This window comes from Mus caroli, unplaced genomic scaffold (assembly GCF_978045245.1).
Source record: "Mus caroli unplaced genomic scaffold, Mus_caroli_1 scaffold_13, whole genome shotgun sequence".
Classification (NCBI taxonomy): Eukaryota; Metazoa; Chordata; class Mammalia; order Rodentia; family Muridae; genus Mus; species Mus caroli.
Window position 1 is genome coordinate 53703647 of NW_028227268.1, and position 18239 is coordinate 53721885.

Consider the following 18239-nt stretch of genomic DNA (forward strand, 5'->3'; position numbering starts at 1 on the left):
TTCAGTTTCTCAGGAAACCTGGAGTTCACTGCTTCAGCTCAGGGGCAGGAGCCGCAGACCCCGCCCCCCTCTGCAATCCCAGCACTGGACTAGAGAAGCATGATACTATGGCTGTCTGTTTTCATGTGTGAAATTCAAACTCATGCCTGCATGGCAAGCACCATCCACCGAGCTATCTCTCTAACCTCCATATCTACTCACTGTGAGCATTTTCTTCATTGTTTGAAAGATCTAATATATGCAACATGCTTATATGTCATGTATAATACATCACCTATTGTGAAATATTGAGGGTAAGTTACATACCTCATGGTGCTTTGTCACTAAATCCTTTCATGGACATTTCTTTTTTGTTTGTTTGTTTGTTTGTTTGTTTGTTTGTTTTTTCGAGACAGGGTTTCTCTGTGTAGTCCTGGAACTCACTTTGTAGACCAGGCTGGCCTTGAACTCAGAAATCCGCCTGCCTCTGCCTCCTGAGTGCTGGGATTAAAGGCGTGCACCACCACTGCCCGGCTTCTTGTAGAATTTTTATAACTCTACTTGTTTAAAGTTTTTGCCTAAAGCTTGCATATGAGTTGGAAGGAAGGTGGGAGAGAGGGAGGGAGGGAGGGAGGAGAGAAATTATTCAGGAGATGAAAGATGACAATTTAATCAAAACTAACCACTGAAGGGGCAAATGAATGTCTTGTGCCTGTAGACAGAATACCTCGGAGCAAGGGGGGAGGGGTACAAAGTGGCTGCAGCAGTCCAAAGCCTGGAGAGACCCTTCAACAGTTCCACACCTTACTTACTGGCTGGCTCCCAGCACACAGGTGTGGCTCACAACTGTGTGTAACTCCAGCGTTCTGATACCTCTTCTGACCTCCATCAGCCATTGCACACATGGGGTGCACACATACATACATATACTCAGGCACCCATACATATGTAGAATATAAAATTTTTTTTGAGACAGGGTCTATGTGTATAGCCTTGGCTGTCCTGGAAGTCTCTAGATATACTTGGCTGACTTCGAACTCATAGAGATCCATCCACCTGCCTCTGCTTCCCTTGTGCCAGGAACAAAGGCTATTACACTCTGCTATAAATATTTTTTTTGCAATTAAAATTGCAGCAATTATATGTTTGCTGTCTATCAACCTATGAACAATCGATGGAGTGACAGTTTATAACTGTGAAAAACTGAACATCTATGATGTTCTAAAATTTCCCCCTAGCTTTAGTGTCCACGGATGATTTTTTAAATTAACTCTATTATCTTATTTATGTTTGTCTGTATGTACAGACAGTGCACCACCAGGTGCTTTCTCTCAGAGGCTAGCACTGGATCTGGAATTGGAGTTACACATGATTGTGAGCCGTCATGTGGGTGCTGGGAACTGAACCTGGGTCCTCCGAAGAAAGCAGCAAATGCTCCTAACCATTGAACCTTTATCTCTCCTCCTTCCCACAGGTAATTCTTTTTCGAGACAGGGTTTCTCTGTGTAGCCTTGGCTGTCCTGGAACTCACTCTGTAGACCAGGCTGGCCTTGAACTCAGAAATTCACCTGCCTCTGCCTCCCGAGTGCTGGGATTAAAGGCGTGCGCCACCACGCCTGGCCCCACAGATGATTCTTATCTGATTCCCTTTTTTGAAGAGACAGCTGAAAAAGATAAACATTTTATTTTCATACGTAAGTCTGACGTTGAATTCGTGCGCGGTGTGAGGTACAGACCAGATTCGCTTTCTCTCCCTGTATGATTAGTTAACGCAACTGTGGCTATCTAGAAGCAGGGCAGACCCCACTCTACAGAGGAGCTGTAGAGACTCTCAACCTCCATCAGCCTGCCCTGTTCTGCTTGATTAAAAGATCCTAATCGGCTTGGAGGGATTAAGGGCTGCAGCGGGCTGTTCCCACACCCCCGCCCTGGGCTGGGCTGCCAGGGGAGACCAAAGGGGCATCGATCCTGTGACCCCTTAGCCAAGCCCTAGCCCCGGACTTTCCGGTAAGTAATGAATGACCCACACAGGAACTTCGGTTCTGTATGAAGGCGTGGGAGTATTCCCCACTGAACCCCCAAGACTGCTGAAGAGGAAGGTAGGATAAATAATCTAAGGACAAGCAGGCTAGACCAAAGAGACCTTGGGGCGATGAGCTGGGCTGCCATCTAGGGTCCTGGAAGCCAAGACACCCTAGGGGGTTGGGCGGAATTTGAGAAACAGGCTTGAGGGGAGAACCCTACAGGAATGAGTGCTGAGGGCCTTGTTCGCTCTGTTTTCACAGAAGAGGGCAATGAGCGCGTGGCTCCTGCCAGCCGGAGGGCTTCCCGGCGCCGGGTTCTGTGTCCCTGCGCGACAGTCTCCGTCCAGTTTCTCGGGGGTCCTGCGCTGGCCAGGGCCTGGGCTACTCGGACTCCTGCTCCTGCTGCTGCTCCCATCTCCTTCTGCCCTCTCTGCTGTGTTCAAAGTGGGGGTGCTGGGCCCCTGGGCTTGCGACCCCATCTTTGCACGGGCCCGACCGGATCTGGCTGCGCGTCTGGCCGCCAACCGCCTGAATCGTGACTTTGCCTTAGACGGCGGCCCCCGGTTCGAGGTTGCGCTGCTCCCAGAGCCCTGCCTGACCCCGGGCTCACTGGGGGCTGTGTCCTCCGCGCTGTCTCGAGTCTCTGGCCTGGTGGGTCCGGTGAACCCCGCAGCCTGCCGGCCAGCCGAACTGTTGGCCCAAGAAGCTGGAGTAGCGCTGGTGCCCTGGGGATGCCCTGGCACGCGGGCGGCAGGTACTACAGCCCCGGCGGTGACTCCCGCTGCAGATGCTCTCTACGTCCTCCTTAGAGCATTCCGCTGGGCGCGCGTGGCCCTGATCACCGCACCCCAGGACCTGTGGGTGGAGGCGGGACGCGCTCTGTCCACAGCACTCAGGGCCCGGGGCTTGCCAGTTGCCCTAGTGACTTCCATGGAGACTTCAGACCGGTCTGGAGCCCGGGAGGCCCTCAGGAGGATCCGAGACGGGCCTAGAGTTAGAGGTAAGCTCCCCAGTAGAGTGCGGGCAAGGTGGGTGGGTCCTGCGGGGAGTGGACAGCGTAGCAAGCCAGCCTCTGTGTCCGCTCCGCAGTAGTGATCATGGTGATGCACTCGGTGCTGCTGGGTGGCGAGGAGCAGCGCTACCTATTGGAAGCTGCAGAAGAGCTGGCTCTGACTGATGGCTCCCTGGTTTTCCTGCCCTTCGACACGCTTCACTACGCTTTGTCTCCAGGCCCGGAGGCTCTGACTGCATTTGTCAACAGCTCCCAGCTCCGCAGGGCTCACGATGCGGTGCTCACACTCACGCGCCGCTGTCCTCCTGGAGGCAGCGTGCAAGACAGCCTGCGCAGGGCCCAAGAACACCAGGAACTGCCCCTTGACCTCAACCTGAAGCAGGTAGATAGACCTCGGAAAAGAGAAGAGGGAGGAGAGCCAGGGAAGTGAGCTGAGAACAGACAAGGAGAGAAGGATGGAACCAGAGGGCAGAGGAAGGTGTAGCCAATGGGCAAGGAGAGGGTGGAGCCATGGGCAAGGGGAGGGTGGAGCCAATGGGGCGTGAACTGTAGTGGCAGCTGAGCTGGAGTTTCCTGGGTGCTGTAGAAGCTCTGGTTTGGCTTAGCCTCTGCCTCCCAAAGTGCTGGGATTAAAGGCATACGCCACCACTGCCCAGCGTCACAACAGTGTTCTTAATTTTGTGAGGGCCCTAATGTGAAAGAAAGATTCCTAGGTGGAGATGGGGACTCCAAAGATAATTTCCAACATCCAAGTAGTAATCAGAATTCCTTGAGTCTCTAGGATCCAAATTCAGACTATCCAATACCATCCCAGTCACAAAGGGAGTCTAGAAGCTACTGAGGTAGAAGGGAAACTAGTTATCAGTAGGAAGAAAATTAGCGATCAAGAGAGTCATATTCATGCCAGGCCTAGTGATATGGGTTTGTAATCCCCCATATACCATAGGCTAAGGCAGGAGGATGGAAAGCTCAGGTTTTTTCTGAGCTACAGAGTAAACTCTGGTTACCATGGGCTTGTCTCAAAAAGTCAAGAGGTGGTTGTATGCAGCATGCGGGTAGAGTGCTTGCCCAGGCTTGGGCAAGGCCTTAGGTTCAATTTCCCAAAATAAATAAGTAGCCACACCCAGAGTCAAGAGGGACCACCACTGAAAGAAGGTGGAGAGTCATACTGGACTATTCCCCACCAATGCCTCTAGCCTTCTCCAAGAAGGTATTTGGGGTAGAGGAGAAGAAAGCTTGGGAATAATCAATAAAGTAAGGGTAAGATGGGACAGAGAATCTGTCAGACATGGAGAAAGAGGGGAAGAACAAAGGTGCTTTCATTAGCTGTCGTGAAGGACACAGCCAGCTGACCATGCTGGAGACCCGGATTCCCCTCCTGGCCCCCCACGAGCCCAGGCGTGAAGCCCGATTACCTTGACTTCCTGAAGGTTGTTCGAATCCACTCATACTCCCCTTCCTCACTGACACTGCCCTGACTCAGGGCACAACACTTCTGGACCCAAGTCCAGAATCTCAAGATGCTCACCCGACCCAGGCTCTCTCTGTCAATCACTACATCAGGCTTCAGAAATGGGGTGTACTCTACAGTTTGCATGCCTGGTTCAAGGCCTTCTGGGAGCTTCTGGATGGCATCCTGAGTTGGGATCCTTCATTACTCTGTATAGATCTTGAGTCTTCCTTTCTCTTTCATCTTCCATGAACTTCAGCCAGACTAAGGCACTTTAGGTTCTTAAGCGTGTCCTCTTTTTTTCTCTCTCCTACCCCCCCCCCGAAAATTCTGATTAATACCTGGGTGACGATCACGCCTTCTGGAACCTTCTACCTCTTCTCCCTCCTCATTTCTAAAGCTTCCTCGCTTCCCTCTACCCCCACCTATCACATTCCTTTAACATTCTTGCCCTTTTCCCCCTACACTAAAGTTTGTCCACAGTAACAGGCTGTCTCATGCACCTCTGTGTCACTGGTGTTGCCTGGTGTCTGTCACTCCATGAATGGGAACTGAGGATAGTAGAGAGGAGAGGCACTGATGGCAAAAAACCTCTTTGGAATGGGAATGGAAGAAACACTGATAATCAAGCTAGAACTGATCATGCGAGCCAGTAATGCCAGCTATTTAAATGGCTGAAGCAGGAGAATCAATTCATTATCATTATACATTCAGTATCTGGCTGGGGAGGGAGTTCTGTCTGCAGAGTTTCCACCTGGAAACAGGAGGATCAGAAATTCAAGGTCATACGTCTGCCTGGGCTACATGACCCAAAGAAAGAAAGTGTTAAAAAAAAAAAAGAGAGAGAGAGAGGGTAAAAAGATAGAGAAGGAAGGCAGGGCAGGCCACCATCTGCCTAGGCTGCAGAGTGGTTTTGAGGTCAACCTGAGCAATTTTGGAAGACCATGTCTCAATAAACTAAACAACAAAAAGACGACCAAAGGATAAGTAGGGAAAGCCGTTAGATGAATAGTAGCTGATGAGATTAAAAACATAAGCTAGTAAAAAAAAAAAAGGAGGAGGAGGAGTCGACGACGACATCGTCGTTGTAGTAGTCGTGGTTGTCGTCGTCGTCTGGGTGAGAGAGAGTCAGTCTGAGAAGAGCCTAACTCCTGAAAGGAGGTATGAACAACAGTCCATGGGGTGGATGGGAACTTTCACCTACAGATAGGAACCCTTAGGGCTAGCCTGGTACAATGAAGGAACAGGCAGGCCAGTGAATTCTCACCCGTTTATGGGTTCTAAGTCCTGGCCCTGAGTCCTTACTCTCCTGCAGGTCTCTCCGCTGTTTGGCACCATCTATGATGCTGTCTTCCTGTTGGCTGGGGGCGTGAAGAGAGCAAGAACTGCGGTGGGTGGCGGCTGGGTGTCAGGTGCATCTGTAGCCCGCCAAGTACGGGAAGCACAAGTCTCTGGCTTTTGTGGGGTCCTGGGAAGAACCGAGGAACCCTCCTTTGTGCTGCTGGACACAGATGCGTCCGGAGAACGGTTGTTCGCAACACACCTGCTGGATCCTGTCTTAGGCTCCCTGCGTTCTGCAGGGACCCCCATGCACTTCCCTAGAGGTGGACCTGCCCCGGGACCAGACCCTTCCTGCTGGTTCGATCCAGATGTGATCTGCAACGGAGGTGAGGGGAGTACCCGCAGGCTCCCACTGGGGCAGACAGCTCGGAAATCCACAAAATTGTGCGAGAGAGGAAGGGAACTCCAATTATTCCTCCAGGTCTTCCTTCAGCCCATGGCTTGCTCAGGACCCCTCTCAAAGATTTCCAAGGCCCTTGGGGACCCTGTAGCATCTTCCCTTTTGAGAAGTCTGTAACCTTTCACCCAGCTCCCGAGATTTGGCATGACTGTTTGAACACCTCCCTCCCTCAAGGGATCCTATCCACGACAGGACCAAGACTGTGGCTCTCTTTGTTCCTTCAGGGGTGGAGCCAGGCCTGGTCTTTGTTGGCTTCCTCCTGGTGATAGGGGTGGGACTGACTGGAGCCTTCCTGGCTCATTACTTGAGGTGAGTGGGGGAAGGGAAACTTCACCACAAAGATAGCAGGTTGAGGTCCACTCTAATGAGGGAGAGTCATTTCGGAGAGGGGCTGACAAGAGACCGGGGTGGGGGGGGGTGTTTGGGGGATAGCTATGTTCCAGCAAACTTCCCTGAGCTAATGCTACCCTTCTGCTCTCTCCCCTGCTGGCCTCTTGTGGACTTTCCTGGGATGACCTCATCCCCCCACCAGGCACAGGCTGCTACACATGCAGATGACTTCCGGCCCCAACAAGATCATCTTGACGCTGGAAGATGTTACTTTCCTCCACCCACCAGGGGGCAGCTCACGAAAGGTCAGCAAAGACAGGGCACCAGGAGCCATCTATCTTTCCCTGTAATATTTGGTTCCTTCCCTGAGCCAGCTGTCCCATCCCCGCTACCACCCCCAGCTCCCATTTGAGAAACTTAGTTTCTTTCCCAGCTTTGTCCTTGGAAATCAGGGACCTCAGCTATGCAACAGGGGGTGCTGGTGTGGAAGTCCCATTAGAAAGTGAATGTTTGCTCTGTAAACTGTACCCTATGGTACCGTTTCCATATGCCCTGCAGACTCCTTTCCCTCTTCTCTCTCACCCATAGAACTCAGCCTCAGCTGCAGTATATATTCTGACACTTTGCACTGGCCTCTGTCCTCAGGTGGTCCAGGGAAGTAGATCCAGTCTGGCTACCCGGAGCGCATCAGACATTCGCAGTGTCCCCAGCCAGCCCCAAGAGAGCACCAACGTTGGCCTCTATGAGGTAAGCCTAATCCCCACTCAGGCTGACCTATACTCTAGGAGGGAAAAAGAAGAGGAAGGATGCTCAGACCGGAGTCCAGAAGAAAACCACTCTCGAGGGATGTACCCAGCCAAGACAAATCCCACAGGCTCCAGGCAAAGAGAGGACACTGGGCAGGATCTTGGGGGAACGTCGTGAATTTAGCAATCCCAACCCGATTCTCCAATCTGGAGAAAATTTCTGACACAAGATGCAGGTGAGGGCTTCCCAAAGCTGGAAGTTGGAGGTGTTGTGGAGCATGCTGGGATCAGCACACAATCTGGTATAGCCAGGGAGACCAATCCGTTCTCAACTGGGAGTCCCTGCCTGACCTCCTCAATGCGGTCACCCAGTTCTGATCAGATCCATGAACACAAGATCCATGAACACATTCTTAGAAAAGGAATGTCAGAGGAGGACACTAACAGCGGGGCCAGGACATGTGAATGTGGCAGAGTGGGTGAGAGGGACTGAGAGCCCTTGGAGAACTTGGCTAGTCAAGAGGAATGGGAGGAGTACCCAAACTCAAGGTCCCGGAGAAAATGCAAAAGTTCTGACTAATGTCACCCGAGACCATCATGACTGGTTCTCAGCGACATCTTGTTATTTTAAGCACGCTGTTCTTTGTTGCATGGGGCCACACACTCTGCCTATGCTAAGTCTTTCTTCTCTCTGGCCTTGTCCACAAAATGCAAACCCCAATTTGTAAGTGACCATTAAAAAACATCTCCATATTTACTTCCAGATGCTTGCTAAGAGTCAGTACCAAATCTCCAGGACTCTTCTAGTCCACATCTCTTACCAACAGGCAGGACCACTAACCTGATTTGCAAAGCCCAGGGCAAAATATGAACAAAGGGTTCCTTGTTCATCCACAGGATGGCAGCAGATTATGAACCAAGTGGCTACACCATGGCGTAGCATGCCTGCAGCTTCTGGGGACAATAAGGCCAGGACCAGAAGGGATGAAGCCTCCTTTCATAGCTAGTTCACAGCGATACCCAATACCTGATGACTCCTTAGTACCATGAGGGCTCTCTCATGGCAAGGGGTAGTGATGAGGGCTGTGTGTGCCACAGTTCATTTGCATGACTTGATCGGTATTCAGTTCTCATCTGGGGATGAGAGGACCACCATGTATGGGTTTGCATCTTCTTTGCCTGGGCTCTGATCCAGATACCTGTGAAACGTATAGGCGTACATTGAGCTGCTTGCATCTGATGTTCTGTCTCATGACAGATGGATTCTGGGTCACTAGGGCAGTGGAAATGTCAGAGTCCAAGAGCACCTTGCATCTTGGGGCTTCAAGGACTGAATTCCTTAACCTTCTGTTGCAGGGGGACTGGGTTTGGCTGAAGAAGTTCCCAGGGGAACATCATATGGCTATCAGGCCAGCAACCAAGACAGCCTTCTCCAAGGTGAGAGTTGAACCCGTAGCTATAAATTTGACCATTTTTGGCTTTTTTTTTCTTGGGGGGGGGTGTTGTTGTTGTTTTTTTGTTTTGTTTTGTTTTTTGGTTTTTTGAGACAGGGTTTCTCTGTATAGCCCTGGCTGTCCTGGAACTCACTTTGTAGACCAGGCTGGCCTTGAACTCAGAAATCCTCCAGCCTCTGCCTCCCAAGTGCTGGAATTAAAGGCATGCACCACCACACCTGGCTTCTTGGCTTCCTTTTCAAAGCAGGTAACAGAGGTAGCCAGTCCCCAGGGGTTCCTTCCACTCCAGAGAGGACTGACTCCTCATCTTCCTCTCTTGTGACATCAGCTTTTTTCTCTGATGTTCTTAATCACACTTATGTAATAAGTGACATGTTAACTTATCATGTAAGTTATATGCTCATCTATGGTCTGGCTTATGTCTTATCTGCCTCCACCACTGACTGAAAGTTGAAGGAAGTTGCTACCATATTCCCAGCACCCAGTACAGTGTCTGGAATATTGGAGGCTAGTAGGTTTGTGTCAAGTGAAATGCTAAGGAAAAGTGAAAATGAGGACTCATTGAGATGGCTCAGTGGACACAGGTGCCCATTGACAAGCCTAGACACCTGAATTTGTTCCCCAGAAGCCACTTAAGTCACTCACAGCTGGGATCCCCAGCTCCTGTGGCGGCTTCCTGGAAAGAGGCCAAAGCAAGGATGCTCGATGCTGGGAGAAGAGGGACATTATAGTTGAAAGCACCAGAGTAAGCTAGTCTACTGCCTCCCCGCCAGCTTCCTGCGTATTCACTGTGATGGTACGGCTGAGGCCATTCCACACAAGTGTTCTAGGAGAAGGGGAAACATGTTTAATTATTTTCTTTTAAAAAATGTTTTTGTTTAATTATATGTGCGTGCACATTTGTGTGCATGTGGCCTGTATGTGCCATGGCGTCCATGTGGAGGTCAGAGGGCAACTTGCAGGGGTCAGTTCTCATCTTCCACTAATGTGGGTTCTGGGGAACAAATTCAGGTGACTAAGGCTTGGGCACTGACAAATTCACCGTTGGACACCAGGTGTTTAAAACAAAGCACAGCCCCTTAACTGAGCCTGTGGCCCCAGGGAAAGCTAGAAAGGCAACCATTGGCGGGTCTGGCCCTTCACCAAAGACTGCTGCACTAAAACAGCAGGTGGTGGCAGGGCTTCCTTCAGGTCACACTTTCCCTCATGACTTCACTTTGCTTTGTAGCTAATTTAGACCTTTAGCTTCCGTTAGCAAAGCGGAACCTGAATGGGTCCTAATCCCCAGAGTGTGGCTGTCTTTTCGTTCATAACTTTAAGCTTAATCTTCCATAGTCATGTTCTGAACGAGGCCCTTTCACCACATGGTGTTGTCCAAAGACAGAACTATATAAAGAAGAAAGCCCCTCCCCCACTTCACTTACCACTTTCAATCCCATATTCTCACTTTGGATGCCTCAAACAGACACTAAGTGGGGCGGGGTGTGTGGTAATAATTGGTGCTCCTGGAATTGCCTTTCAGCTTCGAGAGCTCCGGCATGAGAACGTGGCTCTCTACTTGGGTCTCTTCCTGGCGGGTACAGCAGACAGCCCTGCCACCCCTGGGGAGGGCATCTTGGCTGTGGTCTCAGAGCACTGTGCTCGGGGCTCCCTCCATGACCTCCTGGCCCAGAGAGAAATAAAGCTGGACTGGATGTTCAAGTCTTCCCTCCTGCTGGACCTCATCAAGGTGAGTGTGTGTGTGTGTGTGTGTGTGTGTGTGTGTGTAGGAGACAGAGAAGTGCTGGCAAGGGAGAGGTCAAGAGAACTGAGGTTGCCTCTTCTTCCACTCCTTCTAAGGGAATGAGATATCTGCACCATCGCGGCGTGGCCCACGGGAGGCTCAAGTCACGGAATTGCGTGGTGGACGGGAGGTTCGTGCTCAAGGTGACAGATCATGGCCACGGGCGTCTGCTGGAAGCGCAAAGGGTGTTGCCGGAACCTCCCAGTGCAGAGGGTAGGAGTCCCCAGCTCATCCCAGGCACTGGAGCATCCCTAGTACCCGCATAATTGCAAGGGCTTTTCCTTCCTTCCCTTCCTCGCACTCCTCCCGTTCCAGATCTATTGACACTTACCAGCTTCAGAAAAGGTCTGTGGCTAGGGATGTGGGGGCCTGCTAGGGAGTGCTTGAGCTCTGGGTCTGTGGTTAAGTGGTGCTTTGCTGAAGGTTCGGGTTCTGGAGGCGGAGTCTTCCCTAGGCACCGCCTTCCTGGGGGCAGGGTTTTCTCTGATTCTTTGAATCTCAATCTCAGCGCAGAGATCTTTGAGGGTTGTGGGGTTAATTAGTATTAATGAGGGTGAGGGTCTAGCCTGACGGGCCATCACAGCGTCTCTGTCCCCTTGCTCTTCTTCCCTGTTCTTAGATCAGCTATGGACAGCCCCAGAGCTGCTTCGGGACCCCTCCCTGGAGCGCCGGGGAACTCTAGCTGGTGATGTCTTTAGCCTGGGCATCATCATGCAGGAGGTCGTGTGCCGCAGCACCCCTTATGCCATGCTGGAACTAACGCCCGAGGGTAAGGTGGTTTGGGGCCAGATAGGCACCCTGTAGTTAAAATAGCCAGACCTAACCAGGCTCTTTAATAAAGGGAAGCCCGGTAATGATGATTAATCTTGTCATGGCTTTCTTAAAGCTGGGGTCTGTAGAGAGCAGTGGGAAAGCCAAGCATGTGGTGGATATTTAAGGGCACAGATCTTAAAGTGTTTCTGTCCTGACCCTGGACCCACCCTGCTCTTCCACCACACAGACAGGTTCCTCTCTGACTCTCAGAGATCCTAGGAAGACAAAAGGGGACAAGCAGGGGTCCAGAGGACAGTCATATTGGCTTAAAATCCAAATTGCTTGTGGTCTAGAGGAGTCCACTCCAATCCTTTTCTTAATCAGTAAACATTACTTTGTGTCACCTCTTACTGACACTCAGAGTTCAGGGTCCTCTGGTTACTCCTAGAGATGACCATCCACATTACACTCTCCCACTAACGAAAGCATTTATTAGTTATTTATCTCTTTACTTAGTTATTTGTGTGTAGTGTATGTATGCATCCATGTATGCACACAGCTGTGTGTGCTTATGTGTCTGTATGCAAATAAAGGTCAAAGGCCAATATCAGGAGCCTTCCTCAACCATCCTCTTCTATGTTTTGAGACAGAATCTCCCACTGAAGTCAGAACTCACTAATTAACTATATTGGTTGGCCATTGAGCTGTAGGGAGTCACCTGTGTCTGCCTTCCCAGTGCTTACAGGAGAGTGCCACTATGTCTGACTTTAAAAAAATGTGGCTGCTGAAGATGCAAACTCTGGCCCTCTGGTTTCTATGGCAGGCACTTACTGACTGAGCCATCCCCTAAGGCTTGGAAGTGTTACTTTAAAAAAAAAAAAAAAGTGCTGGGCGTGGTGGCATACGCCTTTAATCCCAGCACTTGGGAGGCAGAGGCAGGCGGATTTCTGAGTTCAAGGCCAGCCTGGTCTACAAAGTGAATTCCAGAACAGCCAGGGCTATACAGAGAAACCCTGTCTTGAAAAAACAAAAAACAAAAACAAAAACAAAAAAAAAAACCAAAAAAATGGCTGGGAAGCAGCTCAGCTGATAGCATACTTGCTTAGTGTGCACACAGCCCCGAGTTCAAGTCCCAGCACCCTGTAATGTAGGCATGGTGCTATAAGCCTGTGGTCCCAGTACTTGCTTGGGAAGTAGAAGCAGAAGGTCTAGAAGTCCAGGGTCCTCTATATAGCAAGTTGGAGACCATTAGAACCTCTCTCAATGCCCCATTTATGGTAGGGTCAGAGGTGGCTTTGTTTGGGGACACCCACTTCTCAAAGTCTCCTCTTGCCTCTAGAAGTAATACAGAGGGTGCGGAGCCCTCCTCCACTGTGTCGGCCCTTGGTGTCCATGGACCAGGCACCCATGGAGTGCATCCAGCTGATGACACAATGCTGGGCAGAGCATCCAGAACTTCGGCCTTCCATGGACCTCACCTTTGACCTGGTCAGGGGCTGGGGTTGGGCAAGGACTGGGCTGGCCCCTGGGATCCCAGATTCTTGTCCGGCATTATGTTCCAATAGAAGCAGACTGGCAGGCTGCTTGACCTTCTTGTCTCTCTCCTAAGGATTAGCCTATGGACTGAGAATTTAGCAGGGAAGGTTTAGAATGCAAATGAGGACTTGTGGAAGCCTTTGGAATAGGAGAGGGAACTCTGGGTGGGAGAAATATTTAATTCAAAGCAAATAACGTTGAATGAGAACCAGATGTGTGCTTGGTTTGTGCGCCAGGAAGACTCTTGGCTGAGTTAGTCCCTTGTCAGTTCCAACTCTGAGCAGCCATCTCTGGGAACTCTCATTCTCTACACCTCCTAATAATATCTGAAACATAGTGGCCAGGAGTTTGGGGGTACTTCACGAGTAGATGACACTGAGAGATATTTAGTCACCTGAGAGAGTTCAGGAAGGCCATGGAAGCCAAAGTCCTAGGCAGTCTTTTTCCCCCACTCTAGCTTTCTTGTTAATGTCATTTTTTTCTTGTTAATGTCATTTTTTTCTTGTTAATGTCATTTTTAAAAGTGTTATAGTTTTTCTCTTAACCCAGCTAGCTCCCAGATAATTGAGACGGGACTATTAGATTTAAGTAACAGCTTTAAGGCCCAACAACTGAGCAACAGTAACCACTTTAGTCCTCTAATCTGGCTACCTCCCCGCCAAAATTCCTGACATATTTGCATTTTAGTACCGAATCTGGCACTCTGCTCTGGGTGTGTTTTCCTGGTGGCTCCTGGATCCTTTCTTCATCTAGAACACCCACCTCTTCTCTCCCATCCCCTGCCCCTAGCTGGGAGGAAGTCCAGCCCTATTCTCTTCTCTGTTCAGTCATTGGCTGATCAGCTTCTTTATTGACCAATTAGGGAATAACTGGGGAGCAATGTTTACACAACATCAAGACAGGAGATTCTCAGAACAAGGATTGCAAGGAGATATGAGGGCACAGAAATCAGCATTTGAATAATACAAGGATAATCTTTACATGGTACACAATGACATCGAGCCTGTGCTTTCTCTCCTAGTTCAAGAGCATCAACAAGGGCCGGAAGACCAACATCATCGACTCCATGCTTCGGATGCTGGAGCAGTACTCTAGTAACTTGGAGGATCTGATCCGAGAGCGCACGGAGGAGTTAGAGCAGGAGAAGCAGAAGACAGACCGGCTGCTCACACAGATGCTGCCTCCGTGGGTGCCTAAGGGACCGGGGCGTCGGGAGAGGGTGGCCAGACTGGGGCAGCCTCCAGGTAACCCCGCTGTTCTCCATTCCTAGATCTGTGGCTGAGGCCCTGAAGATGGGGACATCTGTGGAGCCTGAGTACTTTGAAGAGGTGACACTCTACTTCAGTGACATCGTGGGCTTTACCACCATTTCAGCCATGAGCGAGCCTATTGAGGTGGTAGACCTGCTTAATGACCTCTATACTCTCTTTGATGCCATCATCGGTGCCCATGATGTCTATAAGGTGGAGTGTACAGGAGATAACACCTCCTGCCTTTCAGTTTTGTTGTTTTCTCTGTATACCTGGGTGGCTTAGAACTTGCGGTTGTAGACCAGGTTGGCCTCAGACTTGTAGCAATCCTCCTGCCTCTGCTTCCTGAGCCCTGGGGTTATAGGCACGTACCGGCACTTCTGGCTCTGTCTTTCAGTTTAAAAGAAGCAGTTCACCTGCCTCAGGACACCAGTTTTCCTCAGCCCTCCTGTCCCTACTCTCTTCCTTCAGGCCCAAATGCAACTCCTGCCTCCCAGAATATCTGCCCTAGTCTAGCCTCTTTAGACTTCCCGACAAGTGTCATTGATCTGAGTATTGGGGGAGAGGTGCTCAGAACTGAACAGACACAACACCATCCCCCAGGTGGAAACAATTGGAGATGCATATATGGTGGCCTCCGGGCTGCCGCAGAGGAACGGGCAGCGGCACGCTGCAGAGATTGCCAACATGTCACTGGATATCCTCAGTGCAGTCGGCTCCTTCCGCATGCGCCATATGCCCGAGGTGCCGGTGCGCATCCGCATTGGTCTGCACTCAGGTAATGACTCAGCCCTCCCCATTTCTGGGCTCCGGATTTCAGCTACAGGAGGCAAAGTCTTGGCTGGGGTGGGGGTGGGCTGGGAGGCGTTGCCTTGAAGAAAACACACTTAAGATTTTTTTTTTTTTTTAATTGGGGGAGCTGGTGGAGAGGATGGGTGCTAGGCCTTTCGAGGCACTTCTGCAGCCTAGCTACGGAACAAGGCCAGCTTCAACCCATCTCTGCCTGTCTTCTAACCCAGCATATTTCCCCAGGCCCATGCGTGGCTGGTGTGGTGGGCCTCACCATGCCTCGGTACTGCCTGTTCGGGGACACGGTCAACACTGCCTCGCGAATGGAGTCCACTGGACTGCGTGAGTGTAACAGACAAGGAGGGCTGGGGGAAGTGGGAGAGGCTGGGCAGGGGAGATAGCCCAGGATGAGGACCTGAGAGGTGACTCCTGAGATCATAGTGTCCCCTCACTATTTCAGCTTACCGCATCCACGTTAACATGAGCACTGTTCGGATTCTTCGCGCTCTGGACCAAGGCTTCCAGATGGAGTGTCGAGGCCGCACGGAGCTGAAGGTGAGTTTGGACCATACTCTGCCACTTTGTGGGGGGGTCTATGCAGATGTAGAGTCTCCCAGTTTCACCTAGACCTAAACCTTCTCCATCCCTCACCCCGGTCTGCCTAAATCTCCCTTTTTTGTGTTTCTCCAGGGCAAGGGTATTGAGGACACATATTGGCTTGTGGGCAGACTTGGCTTCAACAAGCCCATTCCCAAACCACCTGATCTGCAGCCAGGGTGAGTGGTTGGCTTGAGCCTGATGAGAAAGCTGGATGCTGGCGCCTCTGTGGCGCCAGCCAATGGGCCCTTGGTGCCAGCCAGTTCTTCCTGCCTCCCACACCAAGTCTCATCCTCGTGGCAAGCTGCAACAACCCAAGCCCTGACTTCCCTCACTCCCATTTCCCTTCCCTGAGGCTGCAGTTTCCTTTCTGCAGGGCCAGCAACCATGGTATCAGCCTGCAGGAGATTCCCCCAGAGAGACGCAAGAAGCTGGAGAAAGCCAGGCCAGGCCAGTTTACTGGGAAGTGAAGCTCTACTGGGGACAGGTATCGTGTCTCCCCTCAGCCTCAGAAGTAGAGTAAAAAGATTATTGTTTTCTGTATATATTAATTAATGCTGCAAATTAATAAAGCGGCAATTATTCCTTAACCTTTCCCCCCAATAACGGCACAGAGACCTTTTAATATTTCAAAGCCTTAGGCCTTATCTGGGCAGACTCTCAACTAGCTCACCTAAGTTAACTGGACCACATAGCTATATCCAGCCACATGGATAGCTATACATTCTAGGCATGTGACCAAGCCAGTCTCCTCCGTATCTCCTGGTGACATGACAGGGTTTTTTCTTTTCCCCAAAGTGCCTTTCTTTCTCTCAGGATGTCCCGCTTGCACTTTCTGCCCAGCTCATAGGCTATCAGATTTTTTTATTAAAGCCAATCAAAGAATGCTTTGGTTTGGTGAGAAAGGACAGAGACAGTTTCACACAGTGTACCCCAACAGTCAGGGACCACTCCCTTCTGTGGGGATAGAGGTGGACTGGGAGGGTGGGTGTACTTCCTAGGGGTCAGGCCCCTCCTCACCAGATTAGAGACTGGGTATGAGTTGCCTGAATGCTGTCACACCCAAGCCCGTGTCCCCATTCCTCTCTGATTTAGGGGGCAGAGGCTGGCTCCTCAGCCCATAAGAGACTTCCCTTGGAGGAAGTATCAGCTTTAGGTATACTGATTCAGCAGGTCTGGGGTCATCCCAGCACCAGGTTTGCCCTGACCCACCCCATCCCCCGAACATCCCCAGGCATCTCAGAGAGGCCCCCCAGGTATGTACTCCGCAGAGGAGAGAGTTCTTGAGGATAGCATTTACCAGAGGCCAGTGTGAGGTTGCTTCTGCAGTTCTGTCAGAGCAGGTGGCCTTCATGTCTTCCTCTGAGACAGCTTTTATTCCCTCAGGAGTATTCTGCAAGGCCCTTCCTGAAGTTGCTGCTACATATGGGACTAAGGCCCAAGGCTTCTGTCCAGTTCTGCCTCCAAGGATTCTGAGCCAGGAGTCTGCTGCAAACCGGCTCTGTGACCCTGGGAAGATCTGAAGTGCTGTCCAGGCCCTCCTCAGTGGTAGAATGGGGTGGGGGGCGCTAAGCGGTTTCCTTCACCTGTGGCCCTTACAGTGAGGCTTTAGAATGGCTGATCCCATTGGGATCAGGATTCTGCGGCATATGCCCCACCCCCCGCCCTGTTCCAAGGACCCTGAGCTCATTGGAGAGTGCAGAGGTGGCAGTGCCCCACTCTGTAGGTCCTGTGAGACCCCAAACGTAAAGGATCTGGGTTCAGAAACCCCAGGGGAAGTGGAGGCTTCATGTTCTTCCAGGGCAGGGGTCATGATGTAGCCTGGAAAGACCAGGACCTCCGTTCACCCCAAGTCCTATTCTCATCTCCATCACCCACACTGGTCAGAAACGGTTCCTTCTCCAATGGCAGAACCGAAGCACTTGCCCAAGTGCAGAGAAAAGCTTGCTCTGGGGGAGGGAAACTAGCTGCACCCAAACTTTGCTAACCAGAGTGGTAATGAATAGTCACTCTCAGCTTAGCTGGGTGCTGGTGAATGGACCATCGAAGAAAACCATTTCTGCTGAGATCTTTGTAATAAGCGCCTACGCTCAGGACTGGCAAATCCCCAGCTGTAGTTTCCTTTGCAGAACTCGGAGGTGCCAGAGCCTGGACTTTGGCATGTTTGACTCTGGCTGTCTTCTGTCATTGTCAGAACTCTGTCACCCAGACTCTGGCTGGAGACTGTTAGCACCAGACACCCAGTAGGTGGTGAGTGTCAGGACCTGGTGATGTGCAGAACTGGAGAGGCGTTGATAGGGTCTGAAAGAGACTCAATGGAGCCCTCATTATGGGAGGCACAGCTGGCAGGCCAGCCACATTGGCATCACTGTTAGACCTCAGGATCACTCCACAGCCACGGGTCAAGTCTGCAGGTTAAGGGGACCCCTCAAAGCATTACAGGACCACAACAACTTCTTAGTCTGAGGATGCCCAGGACAGAAATTAGTCATTATACTTGTTTGTTTGGGCTCATGAGATGTTTTTATTTGGGGCTAAAACAACTAGAAAATCAATTTAAAGTGACACACACACACACATACACACATATTTGAAAATCAACTTAAGGTAGTACACTAAACATACATAGATAGATAGATAGATAGATAGATAGATAGATAGATAGATAGATAGAGGAATATGTGCACCCTTGGAATCAGAGTCAGGTATAGTAGCACACACATGACTTTAATGCCAGCACTGAGCAGGTAGAGACAGATGGATCTCTGGGTTTGAAGCCAGACTGGTATACATAG

At 50.8% G+C, this 18239-nt stretch overlaps 1 protein-coding gene across 1 annotated transcript; it reads left to right on the forward strand.

Moving 5' to 3' along the window:
• The first annotated feature begins 2273 nt into the window (after positions 1 to 2273).
• Positions 2274 to 17972, forward strand: Gucy2d (guanylate cyclase 2D, retinal). Its single transcript, XM_085829898.1, has 19 exons — positions 2274 to 3003; positions 3093 to 3397; positions 5781 to 6132; positions 6431 to 6515; positions 6739 to 6841; positions 7182 to 7283; positions 8639 to 8719; positions 10259 to 10465; positions 10576 to 10732; positions 11139 to 11288; positions 12612 to 12760; positions 13830 to 13993; positions 14079 to 14271; positions 14662 to 14836; positions 15091 to 15189; positions 15308 to 15402; positions 15538 to 15623; positions 15821 to 15931; positions 16831 to 17972. The coding sequence occupies exons 1-18, from the start codon at positions 2274 to 2276 to the stop codon at positions 15912 to 15914; spliced, it is 3327 nt and encodes a 1108-aa protein (XP_085686024.1). The 3' UTR covers positions 15915 to 15931; positions 16831 to 17972.
• The last annotated feature ends 267 nt before the right edge of the window (positions 17973 to 18239 follow it).